At 40.3% G+C, this 27,490-nt stretch overlaps 1 protein-coding gene across 3 annotated transcripts; it reads right to left on the reverse strand.

Moving 5' to 3' along the window:
- LOC105937490 (TBC1 domain family member 10A) lies at window positions 1-26,479 on the reverse strand. 3 transcript variants are annotated; one of them, XM_036148096.1, is made up of 11 exons: window positions 26,030-26,479; window positions 15,607-16,545; window positions 10,700-10,799; window positions 10,489-10,596; window positions 7,599-7,705; window positions 6,466-6,580; window positions 2,876-2,941; window positions 2,608-2,797; window positions 1,586-1,740; window positions 794-1,429; window positions 1-760 (listed from the first exon to the last, which is right to left on the reverse strand). In XM_036148096.1, exons 2-11 carry the CDS (start codon window positions 16,527-16,529, stop codon window positions 515-517), a joined length of 2,646 nt encoding a protein of 881 aa, XP_036003989.1. In that variant the 5' UTR covers window positions 16,530-16,545; window positions 26,030-26,479; the 3' UTR covers window positions 1-514. The 3 variants fall into 3 exon arrangements, with proteins under 3 accessions (XP_036003989.1, XP_036003988.1, XP_036003987.1); XM_036148095.1 differs by having other exon boundaries at window positions 791-1,429; XM_036148094.1 differs by having other exon boundaries at window positions 1-1,429.
- Between the last annotated feature and the right edge of the window lie 1,011 nt (window positions 26,480-27,490).

Below are 27,490 nucleotides of genomic sequence, written 5' to 3' on the forward strand. Positions count from 1 at the left end.
AACAGCTGCAGCTAGATTTTAATTTAAATTAAATTAATTTAACACACTATGACACAGTTTCTAGCGAATCCCCTCGTGTTTCTTTTAAGAACTGCCATCAGCCTGATTGAACAAAGTAAAAGTCGGTAACGACTGTAAGTTTCTCAGCAAATAAACAAACAAAAACAAAACAAAAAGCAACTAATCTGATTCCCAGACGGCGCTCCAGTTGTAAAAAGTTTCCAATGTCAATAAAACTTGGAGTGGGAGTGGGAGTGGGGGGGGGGGGGGGGGTGGGAACCAAAGCATTAAGAGGTGAACTAGCCCTCCGGGTGCCATTAAAACCAAAACCCAGTCGTCTCCATCAGTCGTTGAAATATATAAAGTCTCAGAACGAACAGGAAGCCGTCTCCTCTTTTAACTTAATCACCGTTTCAGGAGTTTTTTTGACCTCTTTTTTTTTTTTCCCCCCCGGCTTCCCTTTTACATTTTCCTGGAATGACAGGGAGAGGAAAAAAAAAACAAAAAAAAAAAACTAGGTTGAATCCTTCGCCGCCGCAGCTCCGTTCTTCTCTTCCGCCTCTCCGCCCCCTTTGTCCTTTTTCTTGCCCCCTTTCTTTTTCTCCTTTTCTAGCCTCTCCTTTTCCTTCTTGGCCCTCTCCCTTTCGACCTTCTCCTTCTCCTTCTTTTCCTTCAGCTTTTTCTTCTCATCCTCCTTCTCCTTCTTCTTGTCCTCTTTGCTTTTCTTCTTCTTCCTTCCCTCTTCCTCGCCGGACGCCGCCTCTTTCGGTGGCGCTTCCTTCGGCGCCGCCGCCTCCTTCGGCGGCTCTGGCTGCAGAGGAGCGTTGTTGGCCGTGGGAGAGGGGATGGTGGGAGTGATCTGCTCCGAGACGATCTTCGGGGAGGGGGACAGCGTGTTGGGGGGAGGCGTGCTTTGTGCGGGGGCTTGTTGAGCCGGCTGGCTCTGCGCCGCGGTGCCCTCTGCCGTTTGGGGCGGCCCGGCGGACGATCCGGCGACTAAAGGGCTCTGGACGTGAGGCGCCGAGGCCTTCTGACCTGCTCCTGGAGGAATGGGAGGTTTCTGGTTCGACGCAGCAGGAGGAGGAGGAGGAGAGTGGGGAGGAAACGCGTCCATCCCCGACGGCCCGGAGAAGGAGCCTTTTTTAGGCTGGGAGAAAAAAGGGGCCCTGGATTTGCGGAAGCCAGGGAGCGAGAGGAGGCTGGATGAAGCCCGCAGGGGGCCAGGGGGCGGGGCCGAGCTCCCGAGGAAAGAGAAGCTGCCGCCTGAGCTGATGGCGGAAGCCCGCCGCTTGTACTCGTAGATGGCTCTGGTGCCGTGGAGCCGGCGGCCCGGCTGGTGGGTGAGCTCCCCTCTGGACTCCCTCCACTTCCTCACCTGGACGCTGCACTCCTTCTCGATGAGCGCCTCGGTCACAGGGAGCGTTATGACCTGGGCATAAAAAAAAACAAAAAAAAAAAACCAAGACAGACAGAGAGGAAGTGAGGAGTTGGCGACTGGTTGCTACATGGAAAAAAAAGTGACTCATAGCATGAGTCTGTGAGGAAGAACAGAAGCGGGATTGTGTAAAAAAAAAAAAAAGTTCACCTCCTGCACCAGGACGTCCTCTCGGATGGTGTCGGGCGAGATGTTTCTGAGGCGCTCCATGGTCTCGTACATGCCCTGCAGCTCCCGCAGCTTTTCCACCGAGCCCAGCATCTGCTTCAGCAGCACCAAGCCCACACGGAATATTATCTTCACTCCTGCAACCAGGGATTTAAAATAAATAAATAAAATAAATCAAAATAAAATTACGTTTCTCTCAATCAAGAGACAAAAGCCAGCTCACACTGCAAAAACAGAACTAAAATAAGTTAAACTTTTCTTGAAATGAGTGTATTTTTACTTTATTTGAGCGGGTAAGTAAGATAATCTGCCAATGAAATAAGATTTTTTGCACTTAAAATAGGAAAAAACTCATCTCCATCAACTTATTTCAAGTGCATTATATCTAATTATTTTATTCTAGGGTAAAATTACTCCTTCCATTGGCAAATAATCTTATTTACCTGCTCAAATCAAGGACAAATACAGTAATTTCAAGAAAAGTTTACTTATTTTTTGGTTCTGTTTTTGCAGTGCAGATCTAAGGTTTATCAGACAAGCACAAAGAAAATGCAGTTTTCACACGATTCTTAATCTTTAAAGGGTAGAAACAATGCAAAACAAACTCATCATTATGTGGAAAAAGTATTTGCACCTCAAACCTCACAACTGGTTACAGCACAACCTGGTATCAACAACTGCTTTCATGCTTTAGCAACAACAGGTGTCGACCTTTTAGCCTGTTTCGTGTCATCAGACTAGTTGTATTTAGGCTGATTTTTAAATTCGAAACGTGTGGCTGGGGAAGCTGGACCACAAATGTTATTAATCCCAGTTAATTTAGGAGTTAACGAGGAGAAATTAGCATTTTAACATATGGTCAGGGTGGTTTGGATAGTATTTTCCCTTTAATAAATTAAATTATCACTTAAAAACTGCTTTTTTTATTTGCTATCTTTGTTTTTCTTAATTTGTTTTAATTAAAAAAATAAAAAATAAAGGCTGGAGGTAAAAAGCAATCATACCTTCACAGAAAAACATGTCCCAGACACGCAGAACAGACGCCCAGGGTAACGTGCGCGAGAATATGCACATGAACCACTCGGTCATGTAGAGGATGGGATCGATCTTGAACTTCTTAAGATGGCGGTACGCCATCGGACACGTGCGCCGCAGGAGGGAGAAAAAGATCTCTCCGTCCAGCTGAATCGCTTCCTAACAAGAAGGAAAGGGAGCGTCGATTATCCTGTGAGGCTCGTTGGAATGAAAAACGGACGCGGTTCGTTCACTCACCAGCCCGGCGCTGTAGTAGCCAGGAAGATACTTCTCGCAGATCTGGACGAGGCACCAAAAAGCTTGCTGTAAAACACAGAATTAAATGGCAACATTCAAGGATTAGAAAAACAGGCACATGATCTGATTAGGTTACAACTAAATATCCTCCACAAAACGCATTTAGTGCATTTATATATTTATTTTAGGTTTAATTAGATCCTTATTATTATTATTATTATTATTATTGTTGTGTTATATTACCATGTTATAAAGGTCACTCATTCCTGCTGCTACCTGATCATACTCGCTGCTTTATAAGTGTAACTATTAGAGTAACGACTGCAACCATGCTGTAATAACTTATGTGCAATAAGCTATTTAAACAAGGTGCTATAATCCGTGCATTAAGCCTGTGCAATAATCCTGTATAAACTGTATAAACTGTGCAATAAGCCTGTGCAATAGTCCTGTATAAACTGTATAATAACATATGTGCAATAACATATTTATACATAGGAGTGTACAGAATTGTATATTGTATATAGCTGTATAACTGTATCTAACTGATTCTACTTACCTACTTTGACACCTTCTTCTGACTTTTGACTATTGAGCCGATGGGACAAGTGAATTTCTCCACTGTGAGATCAATAAAGCTTATCTTATCCTTGTTTATTTTATATTTATATTTTTAGATACCGAATAAACAAGCTGTTTCTTTTTTCTTTTTTTAGGTGAAAAATTAAGCAATGTGTGGCGCTACAGTGGCGCACTGAATCTAATGGTCATCCCGCCATCCAGAGTGTAATTCCCGACCTTTGCTGTATTCCTTCTTCTCTCTCTGCTAATTTCCTGTCTGCTTACTGTCAATAAGAGCTGATACAGTTACGCATAACACTTTACCCAGAGGAAGGAAGAAAGACAGACATCAGCCATGTTTACATGCACAAAATTTCACCATCGGATTGTACCGTTTATGCAGGAACGTAATCAATTAATCCGATCATAACGTGCGTGTTAATGCACCTGGCTTTATTCAGAATAGAACCACTCTGACATGCACTGTTATCAAATTCCCCTAAAAAAAAAAAAAAAACACAGAAGAAGAAGTGCTTCTGTCTTTGCTAAAAAAAAAAAAAAAAAAAAAAAGTAAACAAAGCAGTTTTATACGAGTCTGTTTGTCTTCCCAGCGCCCAGGCTGGACTTCCACGATGTTCTAATTATGGTTGAAACGTCACTGAGAAAGCAACAATTTTATTTTTTAGAAAATAAAAGTATGAGGAGCCCTGACAGTTTTGCTTCCTGACGTATTTCCACCTAACCTGACTCTAGCCAGATGACTTTCGCTCCGCCTAGCTCCACTCATACATCTGGAACACCGCCATAGGAATTGCCTTTACTGAAGGCTGGGCCTTATCAAAAATTCTTGCATATGATTGGATAAGCCACTTGTCTGTCATCTTTATCGACGTGCTATTTCAACCACTCACACCGAAGCTAACCCGTGACGCTGATGAGAGCGACGCAGGAAAAAACTAAACTTTTTTTAATGTGTTTGCGGCTCTAGCGGCACGCGTTTTATTGACAGTGAGCTGACAGGAAGAGGGGGGAAGACAGGCGGCAAAGCGCCGAGGGTCGGAGTCGTTGCCGGGCCGACCGCGTCGAGGACTAAAGGTCTCCTAACATGGTTCATGCTAACCGCTCCACCACGGGCGCGCCCCGGAAAACAAAACTTGCCAAATCCGGTCGGGAGAAGGGCGAAAACATGGTTTCCACCAACAAAAGCCTTCAGAGCCGTTCTCTGATGTTCTTTTAATGAAACAATATTAGGTAGATTGGACAACATGGAAGAAATAGCAGCATCAATGTTAACGCTTGCTTCCTCGACGAGCCGCCATTGCTGTCTGAATCAAAACAGTCTCACGTCACGGTCGCTTCTCCACTACGTCACATCTATGAAACTCCAGCCCTGCGTCCTGATTGGCTGGACAATAAAATTGGTTGAAGAAATCACTCTCTATGGGAGAGGTCCCAGATGGATGTGAGTGAAGCTAGGCGGAGCGACATACAGCTGGCTAGGGTCAGGTTAATTTCCACCACCTAACAACGCGGAAATAAGTCACATTTATGTCAGGCGCACATGCGCACTAGGTCAGTTTGCCGAATTCTGAATAATTTGAGCCTGACAAGCGTTTATATGCGCATATATATGCGTCGGATTATCAATCAGCATAAACCACATCTCTCATTGGGATTACAATTTCATTCCAATTGAGCTTAATCCGATCATCCTATTCCGATTGGCTTGTTTACATGACGCTTTTTTATTTCGATCGGCCCTTTATTCCGATTACCTTTGTCCATGTGAACGCAGCTACTTATATATAAGTTTTAATAAAAAGTTAAGACACCTCACCCTTGTTCTTGTATTATTTTGATATCTGTATCTGCAACGATTTTGAGTCATGACAGCTCCCCTTGCGCAGCAAAAACAGAACAAATAATAATGTTTTATTGAAATGAGTGCATCTGTCCTTGATTTGAGCAGGTAAATAAGATTATCTGCCAATGGAACTCATCTCCATCATCTTATTTTAAGTGCAGTATCTCTAAATATTTTATTATAGGGGTCAAAAACTCATTCTATTGGAAGACCATCTTATTTACCTTCTCATATCAAGCACAAATACACTCGCTTCAAGAATATTTGACTTATTTGTGGTTCTGTTTTTGTCTGTTGTGTCTGATTTTTCTTATGTTCCCACTCTGCCCACGTTTTTCTGTTGTGCGTAAACTGAGTGGGCACTGGCGTACACGCCAACACAGATACATGATTTCTAACCCAACAAGGAGCGCGCACACACACACAAAAAAAAAAAGCAGCAATATGGATGTGACACAATAACGTTAACTAATCTTCCTGTCCTTGGGTCTTGCATCATGTTGGAATGATTTTAACTTCACGGATTATGCCACAGCCACAAACGTCACCTTTTTTTTTGTGCTAGTGCAACAAAAAAAACAAAAAAAAAAAATCACGAAAGCACGAGTTAGCAAACAGCTCCAAGAAGACGAAACTCTGCAGATAGGTCAGGAATAAAGCTGCAGGTAGATTCAGGACAAATTCCTGGCAGGAAATTTGTTTGAGGTAGCAGAATATTTAAGGCGGTGGTAATAATCCACCTTTAAGCAGAACAATAACCTCCCATCATACAGCTAGAGCTGACATTTTCCGGTTTAGATCAAAACATGGGTGTTCAAATGGCCTAAAGTCCAGACCTAAAGCTGTCTGGGCATCCGTGGAAAGACTTTAAATCGTTCAATCAGATTAAGTTGAAGCTTTTTTGCTTAATTTTGGGCTATTTTGTGTTGGTCTCTCACATAAGATTGGAATAAATACATTGATTTTTGTGGTAACATGACAAAATGAGAACATGTTAGAGGGTTAGGAGTACTCTAATTATTCTGATGCACATGTAGCATAGCTTCAGGGTAACTAAACAACACCCATTCAGTTTTTTCCAAAAGGGCCTCAGTAGCTTTGAACAAGTAATTGTAGAGTTAACACGTTTTTTTTTCCATCAACAATGTCATGGGGGAGCTCCAACCTCTGCAGGCATGTGCATGAGCAGCACTGCAGCCACCGGAGCCTGGGCCTGGCAGTAACCCTCGTCCGGCCGGTAGACAGTGTAGGCCTTCAGGATACGGTATAAATCCTGTTGTCTGTAAAAAAACAAACAAAAAAAAAAAAAAACATTTGTGATCAATGTTTTTCAAATGTTAAGAAGTTCAGAGGTTTTATGGTGAAATTTCTCCCTATTCTGGAGGGCCAAAAATATAAATCGCTTCTTAAAAGGTGCATAGCCACGTTATTTGACTTTTTTTATTTATTTATACGTCAGTAGCTCACTCTGGCTGCATACAACGTTTTTATGAAAGATTATCACATCCTGAAGACGTATTAGTTGCTATTTTGGGCGTTTTACGCTTTGTTTTTGCTCAGTTTTGTTAGTAAATAAAGGCTTTTGTGTTTGTTTCTAGTAACAGAGGAAGTACAACACTGCGCATGTGCAGCAGGGGTTAAAACAAGGAAGCGGCTAACGGCTATTAGCATCTCCCAGCGAAACAATGAAGAATGGTCCAAGATCCAGTGCAAAAAAAAAAAAAAAATCTGATTCCAACAGGGAAAAGACTGGAATGTCTCTGGGAATCCAGTATAAATGTTGGTGTTCACTGAAGCGGACAATAAACCTGCCGAGGCTCAGATGTGACGCAGAGTTGACTGACGTGAGTAAATGTTCTGATATGAGGCTCTTAAAGTTGCTGTAGATCAGTTTATTTAATTAATAACGTTGGTCTTTGACCACGCCGAGCTGCCGCTTTACTGCGAGACATAGCAGAGGGTCAGGCTCTGTCTGGCATTATTTAATTTTAGTTTATTAACTAAGCAAACCGCCATTATGAAAGTTATGCAATACTGTCGCTAGATGGCGCCACATGTGTTTATATCTGCTAATCGCGCCCGTTGCTTAATTTTTTTACCCACAAACAGGACCATCAAAACATTATCAGGGTGGAGGCTTGGTGTATATAATCTTATTTTATCATGATCAAACTGTTTTTGGTCTTTTTTTAAAGCATATAATGTGGCTATATACCTTTAAGGTTTATGAGCCATTTTACGATAACAGGGCTACCTTTGCGGGAAAACATTAAGATGTAACTTTTTCCGTAAATTTACCCATGTCCTCCGCGTGCAGCAAACATCTCGTGAAAGGGGAACTGCCGGTGAAGATCTTTCTCTATGATGTCGAGCCATTTAGCCTCGCCTGGTTCTCTCTCCAGCTCCTGCAGAGGAAAGTAGCCCAAAAAAACAACAAAACAAACAAGAATTATATATATAGGATAGACTTATTTCAGATGTATGATGAAATATGACACGTGGGGTCAGGCAGAAGTGTTTAAAGTAAAACAGTTTTAAAAGAAGCAATGCTTCTTTAAAACAATAAGGATTAAAAGCTTGTGACTGGGGGCAAAAAAAAAAACAGAGCCCTTACAGAGGATTAAGAGTCCTGATAAGAAGCTTACGCCTTCTTTGGTTTGTGTCTGTAGCCATTTAGTACCTGCAGATTTAAAAGTGCTCCACGCAGTCACAGACATTTGTTCAGCTAATCAAAAGGCTGTCTAATATTTATAATTCATAATAATAGAGCTGCATGAAACGTGCGATAATACTGGTAAATGTCCCCATGACGACACGAATGGGAATAAATTAAGAAATACTAAACAAAATAGGTTAATATCGTTCTGCTTTGGGTTTCGTTGCGACACTGAACCCAGACAGTACAAGGCTGGGTTGTCATGATGCTAATATTTCAAACTGGACACAAGACACTAACAAAAATACTCAATAACACTACAATTTTTTTTTTGAAGGCACCGGGTTATTTTCGGTTAAGAGCAAAAAAAAATATAGGATTAATACCAATATCACAAGCAACGTTAACTTGCTTTATCAGGGCAAAAGCAAAAAGCAGGGAACAATTCAGCCAATTTTGGAGAAATGAATCAATTCTGTGCCACTTCCTTCCTTAACAAACACAAAAGATAACACTAATTTAAGTGTTAAAGTTCTTTATGGACCTTTGATCACCTCCCTACTGAAGCTGCTACCCCCCGCGACCCAACCCCGGATGAGCTGGATGAAAAGATGGATGGACCTTTGATTCAATCTTGCAATTATTCTGTCACAATCACTCATCTTTAATGTGCCACCGTGTGCCTCCATTTGCATGTAAATTTGCTGTTGAAACAAATAATAAAAAAAGGGTCCTACTAAACTAGATCTGGTGCTCTACCATGACCAGGGTTATTAGCCTCCAATAGCTTAACAGAAGATTTCACTGGCACTGACTGTCAGCTGATTAAAGTTTTCTTGTGTTGATTTGAAACCACAGAACGAATGAGATGAAGGGAGAACCCGGTCGTTGGGCTCTCTGCGTCTGTATAGCTAAGATTTACACAGATGGGGTTAAGCTCATGTCATGCAGGAGGTTCTCTACTTCACTTTTGCAAATCGAGTCGATTTACAGACCTTTTCAATGTTGCGCTAAAACATCAGAGTCATAGGGTTTGCTTGTAGCGTTAGCATACATTGCATCGTTTAGCATTTTGGTTTTGGTTTTCTTGTCTGTCTGCCTTATAGGGAAAGTTTCTCAACGTTTTGTGTTTTGTTGTCTCTCTTGTTGTGTCTCTGCTCTGTCTTCTGTAACCCCAGTCGGTCGAGGCAGATGACCGTTCATACTGAGCCCGGTTCTGCCGGAGGTTTTTCCTTCCCGTTAATGGGGAGTTTTTCTTCCCACTGTCACTTCATGCTTTCTCAGTATGAGGGATTGCAGCAAAGCCATGTACAATGCAGATGACTCTCCCTGTGGCTCTATGCTTCTTCAGGAGTGAATGCTGCTTGTCAAGACTTTGATGCAATCAACTGGTTTCCTTATATAGGACATTTTTGACCAATCTGTATAATCTGAATGATTTGACTTTGTAAAGTGCCTTGAGATGACATGTTTCATGATTTGGCGCTATATAAATAAAATTGAATTGAGAATTTAATTGAATTAAAAAGTGCTGTATGTGTTTTTAGACTTAGACAACTTTATTTGTCATTTTGAACAAAATTTTGTTTGCATACAGCTTGAAAAATCACAATAAATTGCACTAAATTTCAGGATAAAGATGCAGCAGCAATTTATGTAAACAATTGAAATGTAAACAATGTGATTCCTGGTGTCCAGCAGAGTATTATTTAATTATTTTTCTGGCTGTACTCGACATGTTAGCAGAGTTTAAACAGGGAGTCTGAGCGTCTCTGTTGCAGCGCTGCGGTCGGAGGAAATGCCACAATTTAAGCTTATGTGAAAGGGTCATTTTACATAGACTGGTGCTAATGAATATCTTTGAATAATTATTTTTTGTTTTGTTTTGATTATACACATACAAGTAACTTATAAATACCAAGTAAGAAGTCCATCCAGATATTTAAAAAATTACCAAATCTCCATCATCCCCGCAAACCGGTTTTATGGAGAAACTTGCATCTGGCTGCAGCTGCAGCTTTTGCAACTTGATGTTCTCCTAAAACATTTTCCTGCTGCATTAAACAAGCGTCAGCAAATATATCACTAACATGGGGCGTGCTCCGATATTGCAGGGGTACAGAGCACGACCTATATATGGAGGCATTTGTCCTCGGCACGGCTGACCAGGGTTCGATTCCGGCCTGAGGTCCTTTACTGCATGTCTTCCCCCCCTCTGTTAAACCCCCTTTCCAGTCAGCCTACTTTGAAAAAAATTAGCCACTAGTGCCAGAAAAAGAATAAAAGATAAAAAAATATATATATCACTAACAGAGAGAGCCTGGATACTTGTATAATTTGCTATTTGTTGCAGTTTGTTGCAATACAGATATCTTGCACAATGATACTGCAAGGACAATAAATGTGTGCTATATTGTGCATCCTTAGAAATAATAATAATGAGTTTAAAATTTAAACATTAAAAAAAAATAATAATCTAATACATTTCAGGATTATTCCAAGTAAAGAAAGAGAGGACATGAGTCGTTTTACCTCAAACTTTCCGGGGTTTTCTTCCAGCAGCTTTTGGCTGTCAGACAGCAGCTGCCAGGCTTTGGACCTGAGGGAAGATGGGATTCCCTTCCTGCAGCGCAGCTTCACCTGTAATCCACAGACACTGCGTAAAGTATAACCAGTCCAAGTCATAAAAGGCCTAACTTTTAAAATCGCACATAAATCCCACATGAGAGTTGCCATTGGGTACCTTCTGGAAGCGATGTTTGACCCATTTATCCCAGTGGCAGAACATATCCAGCCATTTCATCTCCCGCTGCCTTGCAACTTCAACTCGAAGGTCCTTCTCACTGAAATAGTTGGTGATTTAAAACAACTTCACATTACTGACGCAGATATTTCTAAAATCACACAGCAGTTTTTTACATCATGGAGTAATTTGCACCTACAGCTGCACCTTCAAAAAGTTCAATGTTGTGAAAAAGCTCCACACTCATTTCAGAAAGTGAAACTCATGTTACAGTTTTAATTCAATTTAATTAAATTTTATTTATATAGCACCAATTTATGAAACATGTCATCTCAAGGCTCATTATAAAGTCAAATTCAATCAAATCCTCCAGGTTGGTCAGAAAGTTTCCTCTCTAAGGAAACCCAGCAGGTTGCATCAAGTCTCTCCAAGCAGCATTCACTCCTCCTGAAAGAGCGTAGAGCCACAGGGACAGTCGTCTGCATTGCTGATGGCTTTGCAGCAATCCCTCGTACTGAGCATGCATGAAGCGACAGTGGAGAGGAAAACTCCCGTTTAACAGGGAGGATGGTGGTGATCTGATTCGAGCCTCAGTCCACTCCTTGTGAGGCTCTACTAAATTCTGACGTGGATTATACTCAACAATCCTATGGAGTCTGCAGTTATCTCTGCTGTGGGAACACTTTTTCCCTTCAACTTTCTATGAATACACTTGGTTACAGCGCTCTGAAGAACCAGCTTCCTTAGCAACGACCTTTTGTGGCTTCCCCTCCCTGTGGAGGGAGTCAGTGACTGTCTTCTGGACATCTGTCCAGTCAGCAGTCGTCCCCATTCATCATCTGCAAGCCATGATCATCAAAATTACAAGAACTAAAGGGCAGAAATATTTCCCTCTACATGTAATGATGACTCTATATCAGAAATGAGTAGGGCTGAACAATTAATCGCATTTTCAATATAATCGCGATTTTAAAAAAAACACAATTTCCAAATCGCAGAGTCTGCAATTTTTGGCTATGTAACAATTAGGGAATTAGACACGTCCATTAGGTGTTGGTAAAATGTTTAAAGTGGGTTTGCCTCCACATGGAAGGGAAGACAGTTGCAGCAGTGAGATAATCTAATTGTATTACTTGTTTTAGAGTTTATATAATCATACATAGCATTAAGTACAGGTCAATCAGTTTAATACATAGACTTGCTTGTTGGTTGGTTGCACTTCATGTTCAACAAGGATTGATGTCCAAATCAATTAAAAGCTGTTCTCTTGAATAATATTCTGATTAATAGAAACATTAAAAGTTCTTGTTTTGAATAGTCCTTGTTTACAAACATCTTTATTTAGACGCCATTTTAGTTGCTTGTGGTTAACGCGGAGAAAATTCAAAATTGCAATTTTGGTTGAAATATATTGTAGGCAGAACGCAATCATTTCTGCTCTGAGTTTAGACGCTGTGGGTCTTTTAGCAACTAATCTGCACAGCGAGGAAATAAAATGATTTGTTGTTTGTATATGTTTAAAAAGACATGATAAATTAAACTGGGAAAAAAAAAAAAAAAAAAAAACGCATTAAATCGCAATATTAAGAAAAAAATCGCAATTAGATTATTTTCCAAAATCGTTCAACCCTAGAAATGAGTTAGAAATCTATTGAGATGTAGCTGCAATAGCAAAAGTGTTCAGACACACACAAAAAAAAGTCTGAAACGCAAAGAGCAGAAAACTACATCCAAGGAGTCTAAATTATTTATCAGTGGCAGTGCAATTAGCCGGTCAGATAAACAGCAGCCGATCTGACCAAAACACAGCGAGAGAGCTGTTGGGTTCCTATGTGTGGGGGGGCGAGTGACACCACAGATACACAAAGTCAGTCCGTACTGAGTCACAAAAGCGCCCTCAGCACCATCTGAGTCAGACCGAGGAGAGATAAAGGACAGCGACGCGTTCGACGCAGCAGAAAAGAAACGGAGCACAGAGGAGGGCCGGGGAGAGACGCAAACACTGGGAAGATTAAAAGGAAGCTAGCTTAGCTGAACAGGTGATTAAATAGGTAATACTAAACATTTCAGCTTTTTTAAAAAAAAAATCACACTTAACTGTTCATCAGATCCTCAAACCACTTTTAGAATGACATATCCAAACCGATCTGGCCCTGCGTGATAACTTAATTTCCCCCTACAGCCTAATTACTAGACTTGGCAGAGAAAACTGCCATCGAGGGCTTATGGTACCTGAGCAAATTAGGGTCTTTATACGTCGCTCTAGAGCAGGGTTCCTACAGCATAAGGCAAGTTAAATTCAAGACTTTTTAAGCCTTTTTAATGCCACTTGAAATAAAAAGTTAAGACCAACTTCACGATAAACAAGATAAACCTGGTTGCGACAACTTAGGGCTGGGCGATAAATCGATTTAATCGATTAATTCGAATTTACAATTCTTTAAGATTTCATTTTTGGAAAATCTGGATTTTATTTTGCCAATACACTCATTGGGTTTCCATGAAGAGAACAGCATGTGATGCTGAATATATGTTTAGGCAAATATATTGTCAAAATATTGTTAAGTGGAAACTTTTTTTTTACCATAATACGAGGTACTTCATTTACTTATTTACTTTTTTTTTTAACTTAGTTTGAAGTTCACAAGTGCAGTGAAGCCTGTTCTTAGCTCAATGTGTAATACCACTAGCAGCAAATGTTTTGTTATATTTTCATTGTTTATAATGGCACGGCTGCCATCTTGTTTTACAAGCATGTTTCACAGCTTGTTTTTAGTTGCACTTTGAATTCAGGTCAACTCTTTTTATGAAACAAAAAGGAGGAAAAAAAAAATCGATTAATCGGATTTGGTATGATAAAATCAGAGATTTATTTTTTAATCCATATCGCCCAGCCCTACGACAACTTCATCCAAATGTTTATTTTAACATAAACCATTACTTTCTGGCTCAGTAGACATGTTAAAGATTTTGAAAAACATTCCATATAGGAAGAAAGCTAAAAAACACACAAATTACATATATATTTTTTAACAACTACTGAACTGAATTCACAAACTTTGTTTTGTTCCCTACTAAAATAAACTATAAATCAGTGCCAACTCTTTTTAACAGCTATAGTCCGGCTGCAACAGTTTTTTTTGGTTCCGCTATCGGGACGGAACCAATAATGGTTACATTGAGCCGTTCAGTAAATTTAAAAAATATATAATTGTGTTAATTATTTTACTGTTTGGTAAGGATTACAAAAATAAAATCCTATTTATGACCTGGTAACAATTTTAAGACCTAAGAAAGACTGATTTAAGACATTTTAATGCCAATTAAGGCCTTAGTTTTATATTATAGAATTCAATGCCTTTTAAGATTTTTTAAGGATCCGCAGGAACCCTGCTGGAGGCTTTGATTGAGCCACAATGATTGAGCATGAACGTCCGGTTTATGCTCATCCCACAACATCTGACTTGCAGAGAAGAAGTCACGCCGCTGGGTATTTGCACCAGCGAATGCATCAGGCGTACAATCGTACTTTGAGGCGTGGCCGCGATAACGGCACATTGTTTGCACACATGCGTGATGGTTTTTGTGCAGCGTTTAGATTATGTTGTTGAACCCTGATTCTGCGCTGCAAGCTCAACAGGCCGGCCAATCCTGGGAGGTTTTCACTTTGGTGGACGATGGCTCTCGCAGTTGAGAAACAAAGTCTCGGAAAAAGGCTTTCTAAGCCTGTCAGACGTCACTAGCTGCGTTTACATGGAGAAAAGTAATGGGAATAAAAATGCGTCGAGTAAACAAGCCAGTTGAAATATTGTGATTGGATTTTGATGCAATCAACTGGTTTGCTTATATAGGACATTTTTGACCAATCTATATAATCTGACCCAATCTGTATAATATGATTGAACTTGATTTTGTAAAGTGCCTTGAGATGACATGTTTCATGATTTGGCGCTATATAAATAAAATTGAATTGAATTGAATTAAGCTCAAAAGCAATGAAAACTGTAATCCGAATGAGAGAGGTGGTTTACGCCGATTGATAATCCGATCAACATGCATATAAATGCTTGTCAAGATCAAGTTATTCTAAAAGTGGCAAACTGGCCTGACTGCGCATGTGCGTCCGACGTAAACGTTACGTATTTACGCTGTGAAATGCCTGGAAGACAAACTCTTATAATGTTTACCATTTTATGTTGTTCAGCAAAGACGGGAAGTTCTTCTTCTGTGTTTTTTTTTAGGGACATTTGATAACTGCGCATGTCAGAGTGGTTTTATTCTGAATAAAGCCAGGTGGATAAACTGTGTGCCCAGAAAACCGCACAATCCGATTCTTTTTTTTGGCGTTTAATCCGAAAACATTTCAATCCGATTGTGAAATTTTGTTCATGTAAACAGATGAAACCGTAAACTGACTTAGTTTCTCATCTGTCATTGAGTTTCTTTATATCAGAGTATGATGAGTTTATCTTTTATGCCTACTTCATGTTGTAAGACAGGGTTTATTAAATGTTTTTTTTATTCTAATCAGTCCTGGTTACCAGCTTTCTAAAGAAAGTTGTCTAATCACAGTTAATTGATGATCTAAGATCAGAACCAGGTTAGTTTGGATAGTCTTTTTCCCTCCTTTAATAAAAAGGGAAACCGTAAACTGAATTTGACATTTACCAACATGATTTTTTTTTGTCTGACATTAAAATGAGTTTGATGATCTAAAACACTTTAAAAAAAAAAAGCTGAAACAGAACATCTCCAGAAGCAGCGCTCTCTTATTCTCCGAGCACCGATCTGTCTGAATGACGCAGCTAAACCTAATGTGTGTGTGTGAAACAGACCAGGAAGTATGAGCGAATATGAGCAGCATATTATGAGCAGCTGGGCGTGTTAGCGATTAGTCGGTGACTTACGCTGCATCGCTGTACTGATTCCCACCCAGGAATCCGTATTTATCGGTGCGCCTCGTGGTTAGGCCGTTGATCTCGGAGTCTGAGCCCAGGGAGCTGCCGTCCTCTCCCAACCCGGACAGCGACTCCAGAGTTCCCGAAAACAGGCTGGCTGAGTCCAGATAGCTTAGGGTGTCAGGGGCCGGCTTTGGGTTTGGCAGCGGGGCGACTGGCTCGTGGATCACAGGCACGGTTGGGCTAGACGGTGCCGCTCTGGTTGGTGTAGCGGGCAGATCTCCCTCCCAGGCTTCACCGGGGGGACAAACTTCAGGCTTTGAGGACAGAGGAGACGGCGGCGGCGGCGGCTTATTCGCCGGTTTTTGTGCTTGTTGTGGTGGCTGAGGTTTCTCCTCATCAGCTGCTGCTTCTGCTGCTGGAGGGGCAGGTGTCGGGTCGACATCAACACTCGTCTGCGGCGGAGCGACGTCCACGGCAGGGTGTGCGTTAGAGGAGACGTGGACGTTTGGGTACAGATTAGGACCGGGGTTCAACGGTTCCTCTGGAGCTTTTGTCTGAGCTGCAAGCTCAGAGTTATCCGTCTCGGCGTTTAGGGGACCTGCAACAACTTGGTCACCGGTCACGGCATCTCGTTTGTTCCCCGCCGGCTCAGGAGCAGCTGCCGGGTTCAATGAAGGCGGATCGGGATCTGCTGTCGGCTTTGTTGAGCTGTTAGGAGGCTGGGCGGTGCAGGGCGAACCGCCTGAAAGTGCTGACGAAGTGTTTCCAGTCAAAGCTTTATCGTTGTAAAGGGAAGACTTGGGTAGAGGCATCTCCTTCGTCGACTCGGTGCAGCTGGAAGCAGGCATCACTGACGGAGCGATAGGTGGCGCTGCACTGGGGTCACCCAGTGGAGGTGGTGAAGGAGGCAAGGTGGACAACTCGGCCATGGTTCCAGTTTAATCTCTTTGGAAAAATTGAGAGAAAATAAAGATTACAGCAAACAAACAACAAAAACAACAACAACAAAAAAAACATGTCAGAATACAAAACTGTTACAATAAGCATATAAAGAGTCATGGAAGATATAAGCTATTAAATGCATACATAAAACCAGAACATGTAATATTTTAAAATGTCACACTTAGTTCAACATAGGGCTGGGCGATAAATCTATTTAATCGATTAATTCGAATTTACAATTCTTTAAGATTTCATTTTTGGAAAATCTGGATTTTATTTTGCCAATACACTCATTGGGTTTCCATGAAGAGAACAGCATGTGATGCTGAATATATGTTTAGGCAAATATATTGTCAAAATATTGTTAAGTGGAAACTTTTTTTTTTACCATAATACGAGGTACTTCATTTACTTATTTACTTTTTTTTAAACTTAGTTTGAAGTTCACAAGTGCAGTGAAGCCTGTTCTTAGCTCATTGTACCTTACCACTGTAATACCTGTAATACCACTAGCAGCAAATGTTTTGTTATATTTTCATTGTTTATAATGGCACGACTGCCATCTTGTTTTACAGGCATGTTTCACAGCTTGTTTTTAGTTGCACTTTGAATTCAGGTCAACTCCCTGACAAAATGCTTGACATAAAAGCAAGGTTTTAAAATAACTTCTTTAATTTCTTTTTATGAAACAAAAAGGAGGGGAAAAAAAATCGATTAATCGGATTTGGTATGATAAAATCGGAGATTTATTTTTTAATCCATATCGCCCAGCCCTAGTTCAACATGCACAAAAAATATTTTATTTCATAAAATTTAATCACAGCTTTTAATATGCTTGAAGATATCCCCTTTTTTTCTGGCTACTACGCCCCCCCTTGCGGCCTAAAGTTTCTGCTCCGCGCACCTAGGAATATTTCCAGACCACGCTGACAGTCTCGCGCCGAAAAACATGGTGGACATTTACGAATGTGGTACAGAGTCCATTTGTCACCAGAGGGGGGCAGACTAGTGCAAAAACTCTGGAACTCTGCGCTATACAACTTCAAAAAGCAAAAAAAATGTCAAAACATAAATGAACAAAATGTTTATGATGGCACTGAGTAAAAAGAAATGAATATTTGGGTAATTTTCCTATCTGGCTTTATGCAATAAGTGACTCATTTCTGCCTGAAATACACAATGAAATTACAAGAAGTGAGTAGGTTGGGCTTCCTGTTTAAACTCATTTTATGACAGCTGGAAGAGCCCCTTTACAATTACACTGATTTCAGCACATGCATTGACCTAATTTGAAGTTTTCACTAAGATCTGCTGTGGAAAATGCAGTGACCAGTCTAAAATAGACATTTTCACACTGGTAATTAGTTATTACGAGATTCTGGGGTATCCAAATAAAAATTCGTAGTCTATCTTATTGGAAAAGAGAATTAAAAAATAAGTGCCTGAACCTAATAAAGTCTTGTATGTATACTTTAAAGTAAAACAACAACTAATTTTTGGGCTGTAGGAAGCTGTAAAATCTGAAGAGAACCTACACAAACATGGAGAAAACATGCAACCTCTATACAAAACCCCCCTGACCAGGATTTTAATTCAGAACCCTTGTTTCAAGGCCACGGTTCTACCACATGCCCCTTAGCAATCTTTACAAATGACATGTCACCAGGGTGGTAAAAATAATTGATATCTCAATATAATTGACACCAAAGAACAAATTATTACCTAAAGATACTCATATGCGTCAAAATCGACAAACTAACCTATTGTCATTTGACCAGATCGTTGCAATTCTTCTGTTAGCAGCGCTTTAGCATTTATTGTCACGTTTATTTATTTAGCAAACATGATTCTGTTGAGAAAGTCCCATGTTGAGATTGAAAAAGGTGAGCTTTTAATGTTAATAAAATGTTTTTAGGCCTTTAATTCTTTCTTTTTTTTATCCCAGTGGTATAGAAAATAGTGTCAATGGTATCGATATAAAGTTTGAGGTTTGAATTCTGTTCACCGCCATTCATTACAGTCTTAATTTACATTAGAAGTGCTTCGCCCCACTGAAGGACCCAGAAATGTTTCCAAAATATAAAAGCCAGTCATAAAAACTCAAGTCAGACTTAAAAAAAAGCCACTCTGTGGACGTTAAAACTGTTAAAACTGCATCACGTTTTTTTTTTGTTGCATCCTGACATTTTAACTAGATATGTTCTACAATGGGAGGATGCAGAGAAGCTTTATTTCTTGCTTATTTTTGCGCATTTAATGTCTAATCGTTAATTAAGATTTTGATAACCGTAACGGATATAGCTCATCTAATGCATAAAATTGCTAATATACACACTAGAATCCACGCACATTCATTCAAATACTCAATATATCGAAGGCTTTAAGACAAACTAGGTCTGTCTTTAGTAATTTTTTTTGAAAATGTGGATGTTGTGATCGTTCCGTTTCCTGTTGGTGAGGCATGATCTGTGTATATTGACTATGTCCAGTAAAAATTAGAATCAAATCTATTTTTAGTGGATGGCCGTTGTCCTACGGCGCCCCACGGAGGCTGTGTAAATGCTCTTTTTGATTATATCTGTAGCGGAGGGTGAACTGAGGTAAATTAGGGTAGTAAATCTCCCAGAAGACATAAGCTAATGTTATCTGTTTTAATATTAGCTTCACAGACACGGACAGCACAACAATAGGGTTCTGTTGGTCTGAGCTCCCCTGTCCAGGTGCATTTCCTCAGGTGTGCGGTTCTCAACCACGCAACGCAACGTAGTCCAGCAGCTCAAACAGAACAAACCATTACTTCTCCATTTAGTTGTGAAGGCATTGGAGGCTAATGTGGCTAATAATAACACAGGCAGTGGAGCCACACTGAAGCTGACAATTAGAGCAGAAAAATGTGGGAACTCATAGCAACCTAGCCTGCTGCTGTAGTCGATCACTGCAGAAAATATAATGCTAAATTACCAGAAGGGCAGAAATTTAACATGGTAGCTGCTGAATGCATTTGCATGGATTACATCCTTGGTTATAAATGTATGTTTTTTTATTTGCGCCAGAGCCATGCTTGTTTTGAGACGCAGTTTATTTTAGTTCAGAATGAGCGTTTATTTGTCCCCCAGTAGTAAAAATGTATCCGTACCAACAGTAGATTTACAGGCAATTAAACAGAAACAATTCTAATAAATTAATTGCGCAACTGAATCAAAGCTGCATACCACCATGAAGGATCATAACACACAAAGTTTTATCTTCTCTAATATTTTGTGAAACACGGAAGTGACACCTAAATGATTCATTCTCCTAAACAAAAGCTGAATTGTCCCCTACTTATTAGTTTTGCCTCAATTAAGGAAGTTAAGATTGTCATATTGTCAATAATAATATTTTGGTCTTAAACAGAAGTAACCCTGTGCCTTCTAAAGATGTTGCCGTGGGATTGAAAACGGGATTGTTTCCTAGGTAATAAATTATTGCAACAGCAAAGCACTGCTTGTATGCAATATATAGCAGAATATTAAATTTTAAGTGTCTTCTGCATGGTAATAATATCGGGCTCAGATCTGTTGCATGTTTTTAGTGAGCGAGATGCTAAAGCTCACCAAGAGAGGATGTGATTAATCAAAAAGGGAAAAAGTTGGGTAAATAGAGGATAATCATGTAAATGTCGTCAAAACTTTCAGCAATAGCATCCCTACTACAAGTTTTACTGATCATTTCAATTCAGTTCATTTTCTATGCGGCAATCTAAGGAAACCCAGCAGGTTGCATCAAGTCTCTCCAAGCAGCATTCACTCCTCCTGAAAGAGCGTAGAGCCACAGTGGACAGTCGTCTGCATTGTTGATGGCTTTGCAGCAATCCCTCATACTGAGCATGCATGAGGTGACAGTGGAGAGGAAAACTCCCCTTTAACAGGGAGGAAAAACCTCCAGCAGAACCAGAACCAGGCTCAGTGTGAACGCTCATCTGCCTCCACCCACCGGGGGATAGAGCAGAGACACAGAAGGTATCGTGTAAACCTAATCTATATTGTAATTTTTAAGCAGAACAACGTTTTGAGGAACTTTCAGTTAGCAAGCGTTTGCTTTGTGTTTTCACTGTGACATGAACGACACGACACCGAGACCAGGAGGCTGGACCGGTACGCGTAAATCTCACTGCTGGGGAACTGCATCAATGAGTGGCATCCCGGAGTCACACAGTTACCCCAGCAGCCATTGTGCACCATCTACATGCCAACCGGGTTTGGTAGTGATCCCAGAAACAAAAGTCTTTACTCTCCTACGATCACAATAATCTGCATGTGGAGTTAAACCCCAACGAGAGCTCAACTGGAGTCATGGGCCCTGGTCAGGCGAGTCTAAGCTTGAGCTTTTGAAAACAATCTAGCTGCGATTCAAGCCAAACTAAAGACTCACGCCCAAGTCGTGTTGCATGGACGGCATATCAAACTCTCTGAATTATCAGACGTCAAATACAAATGTGCTGACGTCTGTTAGGAAAATTAAAATGAGAGATCACGTGGTGGTAAAAAAAAGACAAAAAAAAACAGGATTATGATTCCAAACGTATCGACAAATCAACACAAACATGGTTCAACAAACGCAAAATCAATTTCAGGCTACAGACCAAATCCTACAGGAAAGCCACCTGAACAACAGATCGCTTCCTCTGTGTGCTAAGACCTGGTGAGATGTTACGAGAAAATACTGACAGCTACCCTAATGACCAAAACTGTGCTATATATATATATATATATATATATATATATATATATATATATAAATAAATAAAACAGCATAGGGCTGGGCGATATGGATTAAAAAATAAATCTCCGATTTTATCATACCAAATCCGATTAATCGATTTTTTTCCTCCTTTTTGTAAGAAATTAAAGAAATTATTTTAAAACCTTGCTTTTTATGTCAATCATTTCGTCAGGGAGTTGACCTGAATTCAAAGTGCAACTAAAAACAAGCTGTGAAACATGCTTGTAAAACAAGATGGCAGCCGTGCCATTATAAACAATGAAAATATAACAAAACATTTGTTGCTAGTGGTATTACACATTGAGCTAAGAACAGGCTTCACTGCACTTGTGAACTTCAAACTAAGTTAAAAAAAAAATGTAAATAAGTAAATGAAGTACCTCGTATTATGGTAAAAAAAAGTTTCCACTTAACAATATTTTGACAATATATTTGCCTAAACATATATTCAGCATCACATGCTGTTCTCTTCATGGAAACCCAATGAGTGTATTGGCAAAATAAAATCCAGATTTTCCAAAAATGAAATCTTAAAGAATTGTAAATTCGAATTAATCGCTTAAATCGATTTATCGCCCAGCTCTATAACAGCATAGTAATAATAATATAGTAATACTAATATCTTTATTGTCATTGAAAAATGCATTGAAACATACATTACAGCGAAATTTGTTCTCTGCTTTTAACCCATCACCCTTGGGGAGCAGTGGGCTGCCGTGTGCGGCGCCCGGGGAGCAATCTGGGGTTAAGGGTCTTGCTCAGGGACCCAGAGTGCCGGCAGTGGGGATCAAACCGGGTACTTGCATCCTTCTCTGAGTGCAAGCGCGCTGCTCTAACCACTAGGCCAACACCTCCCCCCCAAGTGTGGCAGAAGTGCTAAGAATTGCATAAGGTGTGATTTTGTAAAATAATTTTTTTTTTCTTAGGCTTTGCCTTAGTTTTAATTTTTTAAATGAGATTATGTAACTGCAAGAACAATGATAAAACTGAGATCCTCCTCATAGAAACCAAATCTATATGATCCAAAGCTGACAGCCTTTCCCTTTCACTTGTGGTTCATTGGTCTCCTCTTCACCTCAGATCAAGAGTCTGCGTGTCATCCTCGATAGTTCTCTGTTTGAGTGTTAGCTTAGCGCGGGCGCTAGCTGCACTTTCCATTGATTTCCATTGTTTACAGAATCATAGCTAACAACTATATTAGCTAGCTGTCACAGTTATAGAGTAATGTTGCATTAGCCTGCTATTTTGTTTTCATTTGACCAACTGGGTTAAAGTCAACAATAACCTTGTTTTATGATGGTTATTGGCTTACAGCCTTTACATTTATAGGCATAAATGTTTGATAAAATGCACTTCTAATTTGTACTTACGTACAATACCATTTAATATGGTAAGGGGATTGTTTAATTGAGTACTCTATGAATAATTGTTTTGTATATTTTAATTTAACAATTAAGATAAATCATGTACATGTTTATATTAATATAATGAATATAATGTTTATGGTATTAATTACAAGCTAAGCATTGTTAATTATTGGTCATGCTTATACAGGCCAGGATCTTATTTTCCCATTCGATGGGTGTGGAGCTAGAAGTAGGCCTCGAGCCTTAGCCCAGAAAAAAGCCAAATGCATCTCCCATCAGTGCGGTAGGAGGCGCTGCAGCTTTCTCCCCCCCACCCACACACACCACATATACTAACGTTGCAATATCATTTGATCTCTTCCCATAACCAAACTTTTGGGACAATTATACCAGCCTTGTAAAATGCAATATGAACAGGAGACTGCAAACCACGCATGGATTTAGTGCCGAATTTGTTGGACTATGTTCATTGAAAAAAATAGAACTGACTTTTTTCTGTCTTTATCGTGTACAACTGTAAATATTGTTTTTTCTTTTCACATATTACACATCTACGCAACATTAATCGCCGTCGTCCCTCCCTTTCCCCTCACTGTGAAGCCATTCTCGTCTATAACCCTGTCACCTCCCGCATTGATTACTGTAACTTCCTGTAACTTTATTCTCTCTGGCCTTCCTCAAAAATCCCTCCATGAGCTACAAATGGTTCAGAATTGAGCTGCTCGCATTATTACCAAAAACCCTCTCATTTCATCACATCCACCCAGTCCTACAGGAGCTCCACTGGCTCCTGGTTAGATTTAGAGTAGAAATCATATTCAAGGCCATTTAGCACCATAGGGGAGCAGAGCTTTCTCCCACTTTGCTCCCAATCTCTGGATCTCTCTCCCTCCAGACTGTGTACGGTGTCCTTTAGTGTTCTGAAAGGCTCTTTTAAAAAAATAATTGTAATAAATAAATTTTTCTCTTTCTTTAAGCTGTAATTTTAAGACGATTTAGCAGGTTCCATCCTTGCGTTTAATCCGTTGTGCCTCTTCTACCTTTTAGTTTACTGCTTTCTTTCCGCTCATTTTAAGACCTCTACACAACCAAGCTTTAAGCTGCTCTACGTTGCGTTTCTCAATTGAAGCATGTTGAAGAAAAGCTCCCAGGACGTCGTAGTCCTCTTCCATCATTATTGGTTTTGCAGATGCTGCCATTCTGAGTTTGTACTCCGGGCAAACGTGACATCATTCACGAAAAGCCTTGTTGTCAATATTTTCATACCGTACTTGGGTCTTGTACAGCCATCCTTTTAATGCAACGTGGATTTCCTTTTGTTATATTGCTTGAAAAAGCAATCTATTTGTATTGGTGTGCCTATTTTATAGCCAGTTGTAGCCTTTGCAATAATTATAAAATTCTAAAACAGTCTATTGTTTTATTGTTCTTTTATGATAAACACTGAACATAATAATCATATCTACATAACTGGATTGCAATTGATAGGCGTCTTGACTCACCTTTCCCACCACACACACTATACTGGTATAGATTAGTGTATAATCCAAAAAAACGTAAAAAAAATTAAAACAACTGGACTTCTATTCTGAATCTGAAGATGTTTCTCTTCCCATCAAGGAAGCTTTAATGAGGAGTTCCCAGCTTTATAGACCTGCAGGCGAGGCCTCGTTAGAGCTTAGATTCACCTGTAGATTCACCTGGAACTGGTCGCCCCTATCAATGGAGAGTTGTTAGCCTGGTTCACAGGACAAATGCTGTGGTCACATGCAGAGGTGTGAACTGGGGTGAAACTTGGCAGGAATCAAACCCTTTTGCTGTGTTGTAAGTTTTTGAAAGTTGAAACCTGAGTCCTCCTCCTCCGTTTAAAGTTCGTTTTGTCTCGCTTTACCTAAATGGCTTCCTTCACATCTCTCTCAAACCATCTGTCTTCTGTCTAAAATGTGAACTTTTTGGTCCTCAAAAGAGTGTCCTTTGTCTTTAAGGTGCAGGTGGACGGCAGAGTCTTGTCCTGAGGAGGTAGCTCTCCTGTGTTGAGCCAATCATCTGTGGAGAGGTTGTTTGGTTTCTTCGATATAAAGATCAGAACATTCCTGCACTGCACTGAACCGCATACACCACTCCGCTCATCTTAGGTTTGGGGGTTTTGTCCTTAGGATGGACCAGCCTCTGTCTGAGGGTCCTGTCTGGTTTGAAATGTACTGGGATCTCGTGTTTTTAGAGAAAAATCCTCCTGAGTCGTTCAGAGACTCCAGCAAGTGAAACCTCTTCAGCATAAAAGGCCAGTTGTTTTGTTTTTATCTTTCTTTTTTTAACTATTTTAGATCGATCGTGACCTGGATGACTGAGAATCTTCACCAGCAATAGCGTACAATGTTTTCAGATAATTCATTACCATATCCATCAAACTCAGTAGTATTTAAAGTTCTGTTAACAGGAAAGTCATCCAAATACATTGACATTTCAGCTGCGAAAAAGTAATGACATATTTAGTCTGACAAAGCTGTGACTGAGTTACTAATTAATTTTTATTTTTGTTTTAGGGAAAAGTAGCTACTAACTATAACTAGTCACTTTTTTAAGCCACTTGCCCAAAACTACATGTAGAGGGAAGGGCTTTGCGGTCTGTGGTATTTTTAAGCTTGTTTTATAAAGATTGTGCACAAAAGAAAAGTTTTACCAAACACTTATTGCACTCTAGAACCATGAGAACCAGTTAAACCTATTTGCTTAACAAAGATCCGATAGTTTAACGTAAAGAAAAGGGGGGGGGGGGCTACTGTCGTTTTGCCGCAACTCAATACATGTCATCGCATATTTATAAATCAAGGAAATACAATAAAGACTAATATAGACCCACGGGAAACACTTGGCGGCCACTGCAAAACACGCAGAGCTCTGAACCCGTGTTACAAACGACCCTTTTAAAGCTCGTGTGCTGCAGACTTGAAAGCTTACGACACACAAAAACCTCATTAGAAAGCTATAATTTGCAACAAGCGTACAATTCAGTAGCCGTAAATGAATGCATGTAACCCCAACAAAGCGTCCGAGCCACCACGGAGATGCAGCATTTCGCTGATAAAGCGGCTTCATGCACGCAGCTACGCGGTGAAGGTGCCTCAGCAGCGAACACCGTCGCCGCCTTTGTTGCCATATATCCTCCCACGAAGGCCGAAGCGACTCAACTTCCCGATTCGGGGCTAATGGTTTACTAATAGCTGATAGTTAACACCCTCGCTGCCTGCCGAGGCCTTGAGCGAACAGCCTCCACGGCCTCGCCCTGCCCAGTGCCCCGGTAAAGCTACAACTTTGCCCCCTCCCCTCCCCGCCGCCGCCGCCGCCATTCAACTCACCAACAACACCCGGCGTGTCACTTCGGTCCGTCCGCCTGGGTAGCCAGGGGGTTCCCGTCGGTCCCTCTCCCCGCCACAGCTCCGGTTCTGCACGGCTCCTCCGTTTACAGAGAACACGATAAAGGCCAGACCGGGATAGGAACCGCTACACGGGCTGAAGCAGTCAGAGGGGGGGGAGCAACCGTCCGGCTAACTTAGCTTATTTTAGCCTAAGGTAGCTGTTAGCATTGAGGCTGTTAGTGTCCCGTTTCGCTTAGCCTGGCTAGCTAAACGTCTCAGATAGACGTGCCGAGCTGCTGCATACCCCCCCGACGAAATAAAAGCGTCAGTTTTAGTAAAAACATTACATTTTGAGTCAAAAATAACAATAATAAATCGATCCTGCTACAGCCGCGGGTGTGCATCCATCCAACAGCGACCGAGCGTCCTGCTATTGACAGCTACGTGCGGGTTCGCGTCAATGTCAACGGGCGCGCGCACGTACAGCAGCCTCCCTTCCGTACACATCCAGCTGATTTGAAAATTAGTCTTTTTTTTTTTTACCCCTATGTAACGGATTAATATGATTTACTAATAAAATATGCGACCATTGAGTGATAATTTTAATTAAAAAAAATTTGACCACTCAATAAAGCAGATGTTGCGTTTAAAATCACATATTATTATCACCACTAGATGGAGTAATGCTCCTAATTTGAAGAATCACTGCTTGTAAACCACAACATAAGTTCATAATTAGAAAAATTCTCAATACAACTCTTGTTTGGTGTCTGTAAAGGAATAAATTATCTAAATAACCGTGTCCTTGTCTCTTTCTTGTACAGAGCCAGTTAATGAGCTATTGCATCGACTAACTATTGTGCACTCTTTGATTTTTGGTCCTATTAATTTACTGGCCCGGCCCTTCTCTCTATTTAACCGTTGATTTATTTCCAAGACTCTATATATTGTATGAGTGGACCAGTGTTTATGTTAGTTTTCTCAAACCCTCAGTTGATCTTGGTATATATTATCTCACACTGAACCTGGTTGTGCTTGAGGTTTGTCTTCAACGTCACCACATATTTCTCAATATGTGGTGACAGTGAGGAGTTAAAAAGGTTAGTGACACATAAAAAATTGATTTGGCTTCCTTGCATAGCTAACTTTTGACTAAATTGCAATATTAACTAAATTAAACTCCCTCATTCAGAATGAGATTAGGCTGGACTTCATTCAAAGTAAATGTCTATAAGATTGGATTGTGTTAGTTTAAATTTGAATAACTGTGTGGCTGTATTATTGAAAATATACTAGACCTGTTTTGCTTGCAAATTCCGTTCAAGGTGACATTTTGTTGAGTATTGTTAAGATATAATAAACTGAATTGGCTTCAGAAGACTTTAAAATGATTTTACATATTACCTTCATCTTTTTCTTCCTAAATTACCAAAACCAAATTAATATTTGTCATGTTCTTGT

Source organism: Fundulus heteroclitus, chromosome 16 (assembly GCF_011125445.2).
Source record: "Fundulus heteroclitus isolate FHET01 chromosome 16, MU-UCD_Fhet_4.1, whole genome shotgun sequence".
Classification (NCBI taxonomy): domain Eukaryota; kingdom Metazoa; phylum Chordata; class Actinopteri; order Cyprinodontiformes; family Fundulidae; genus Fundulus; species Fundulus heteroclitus.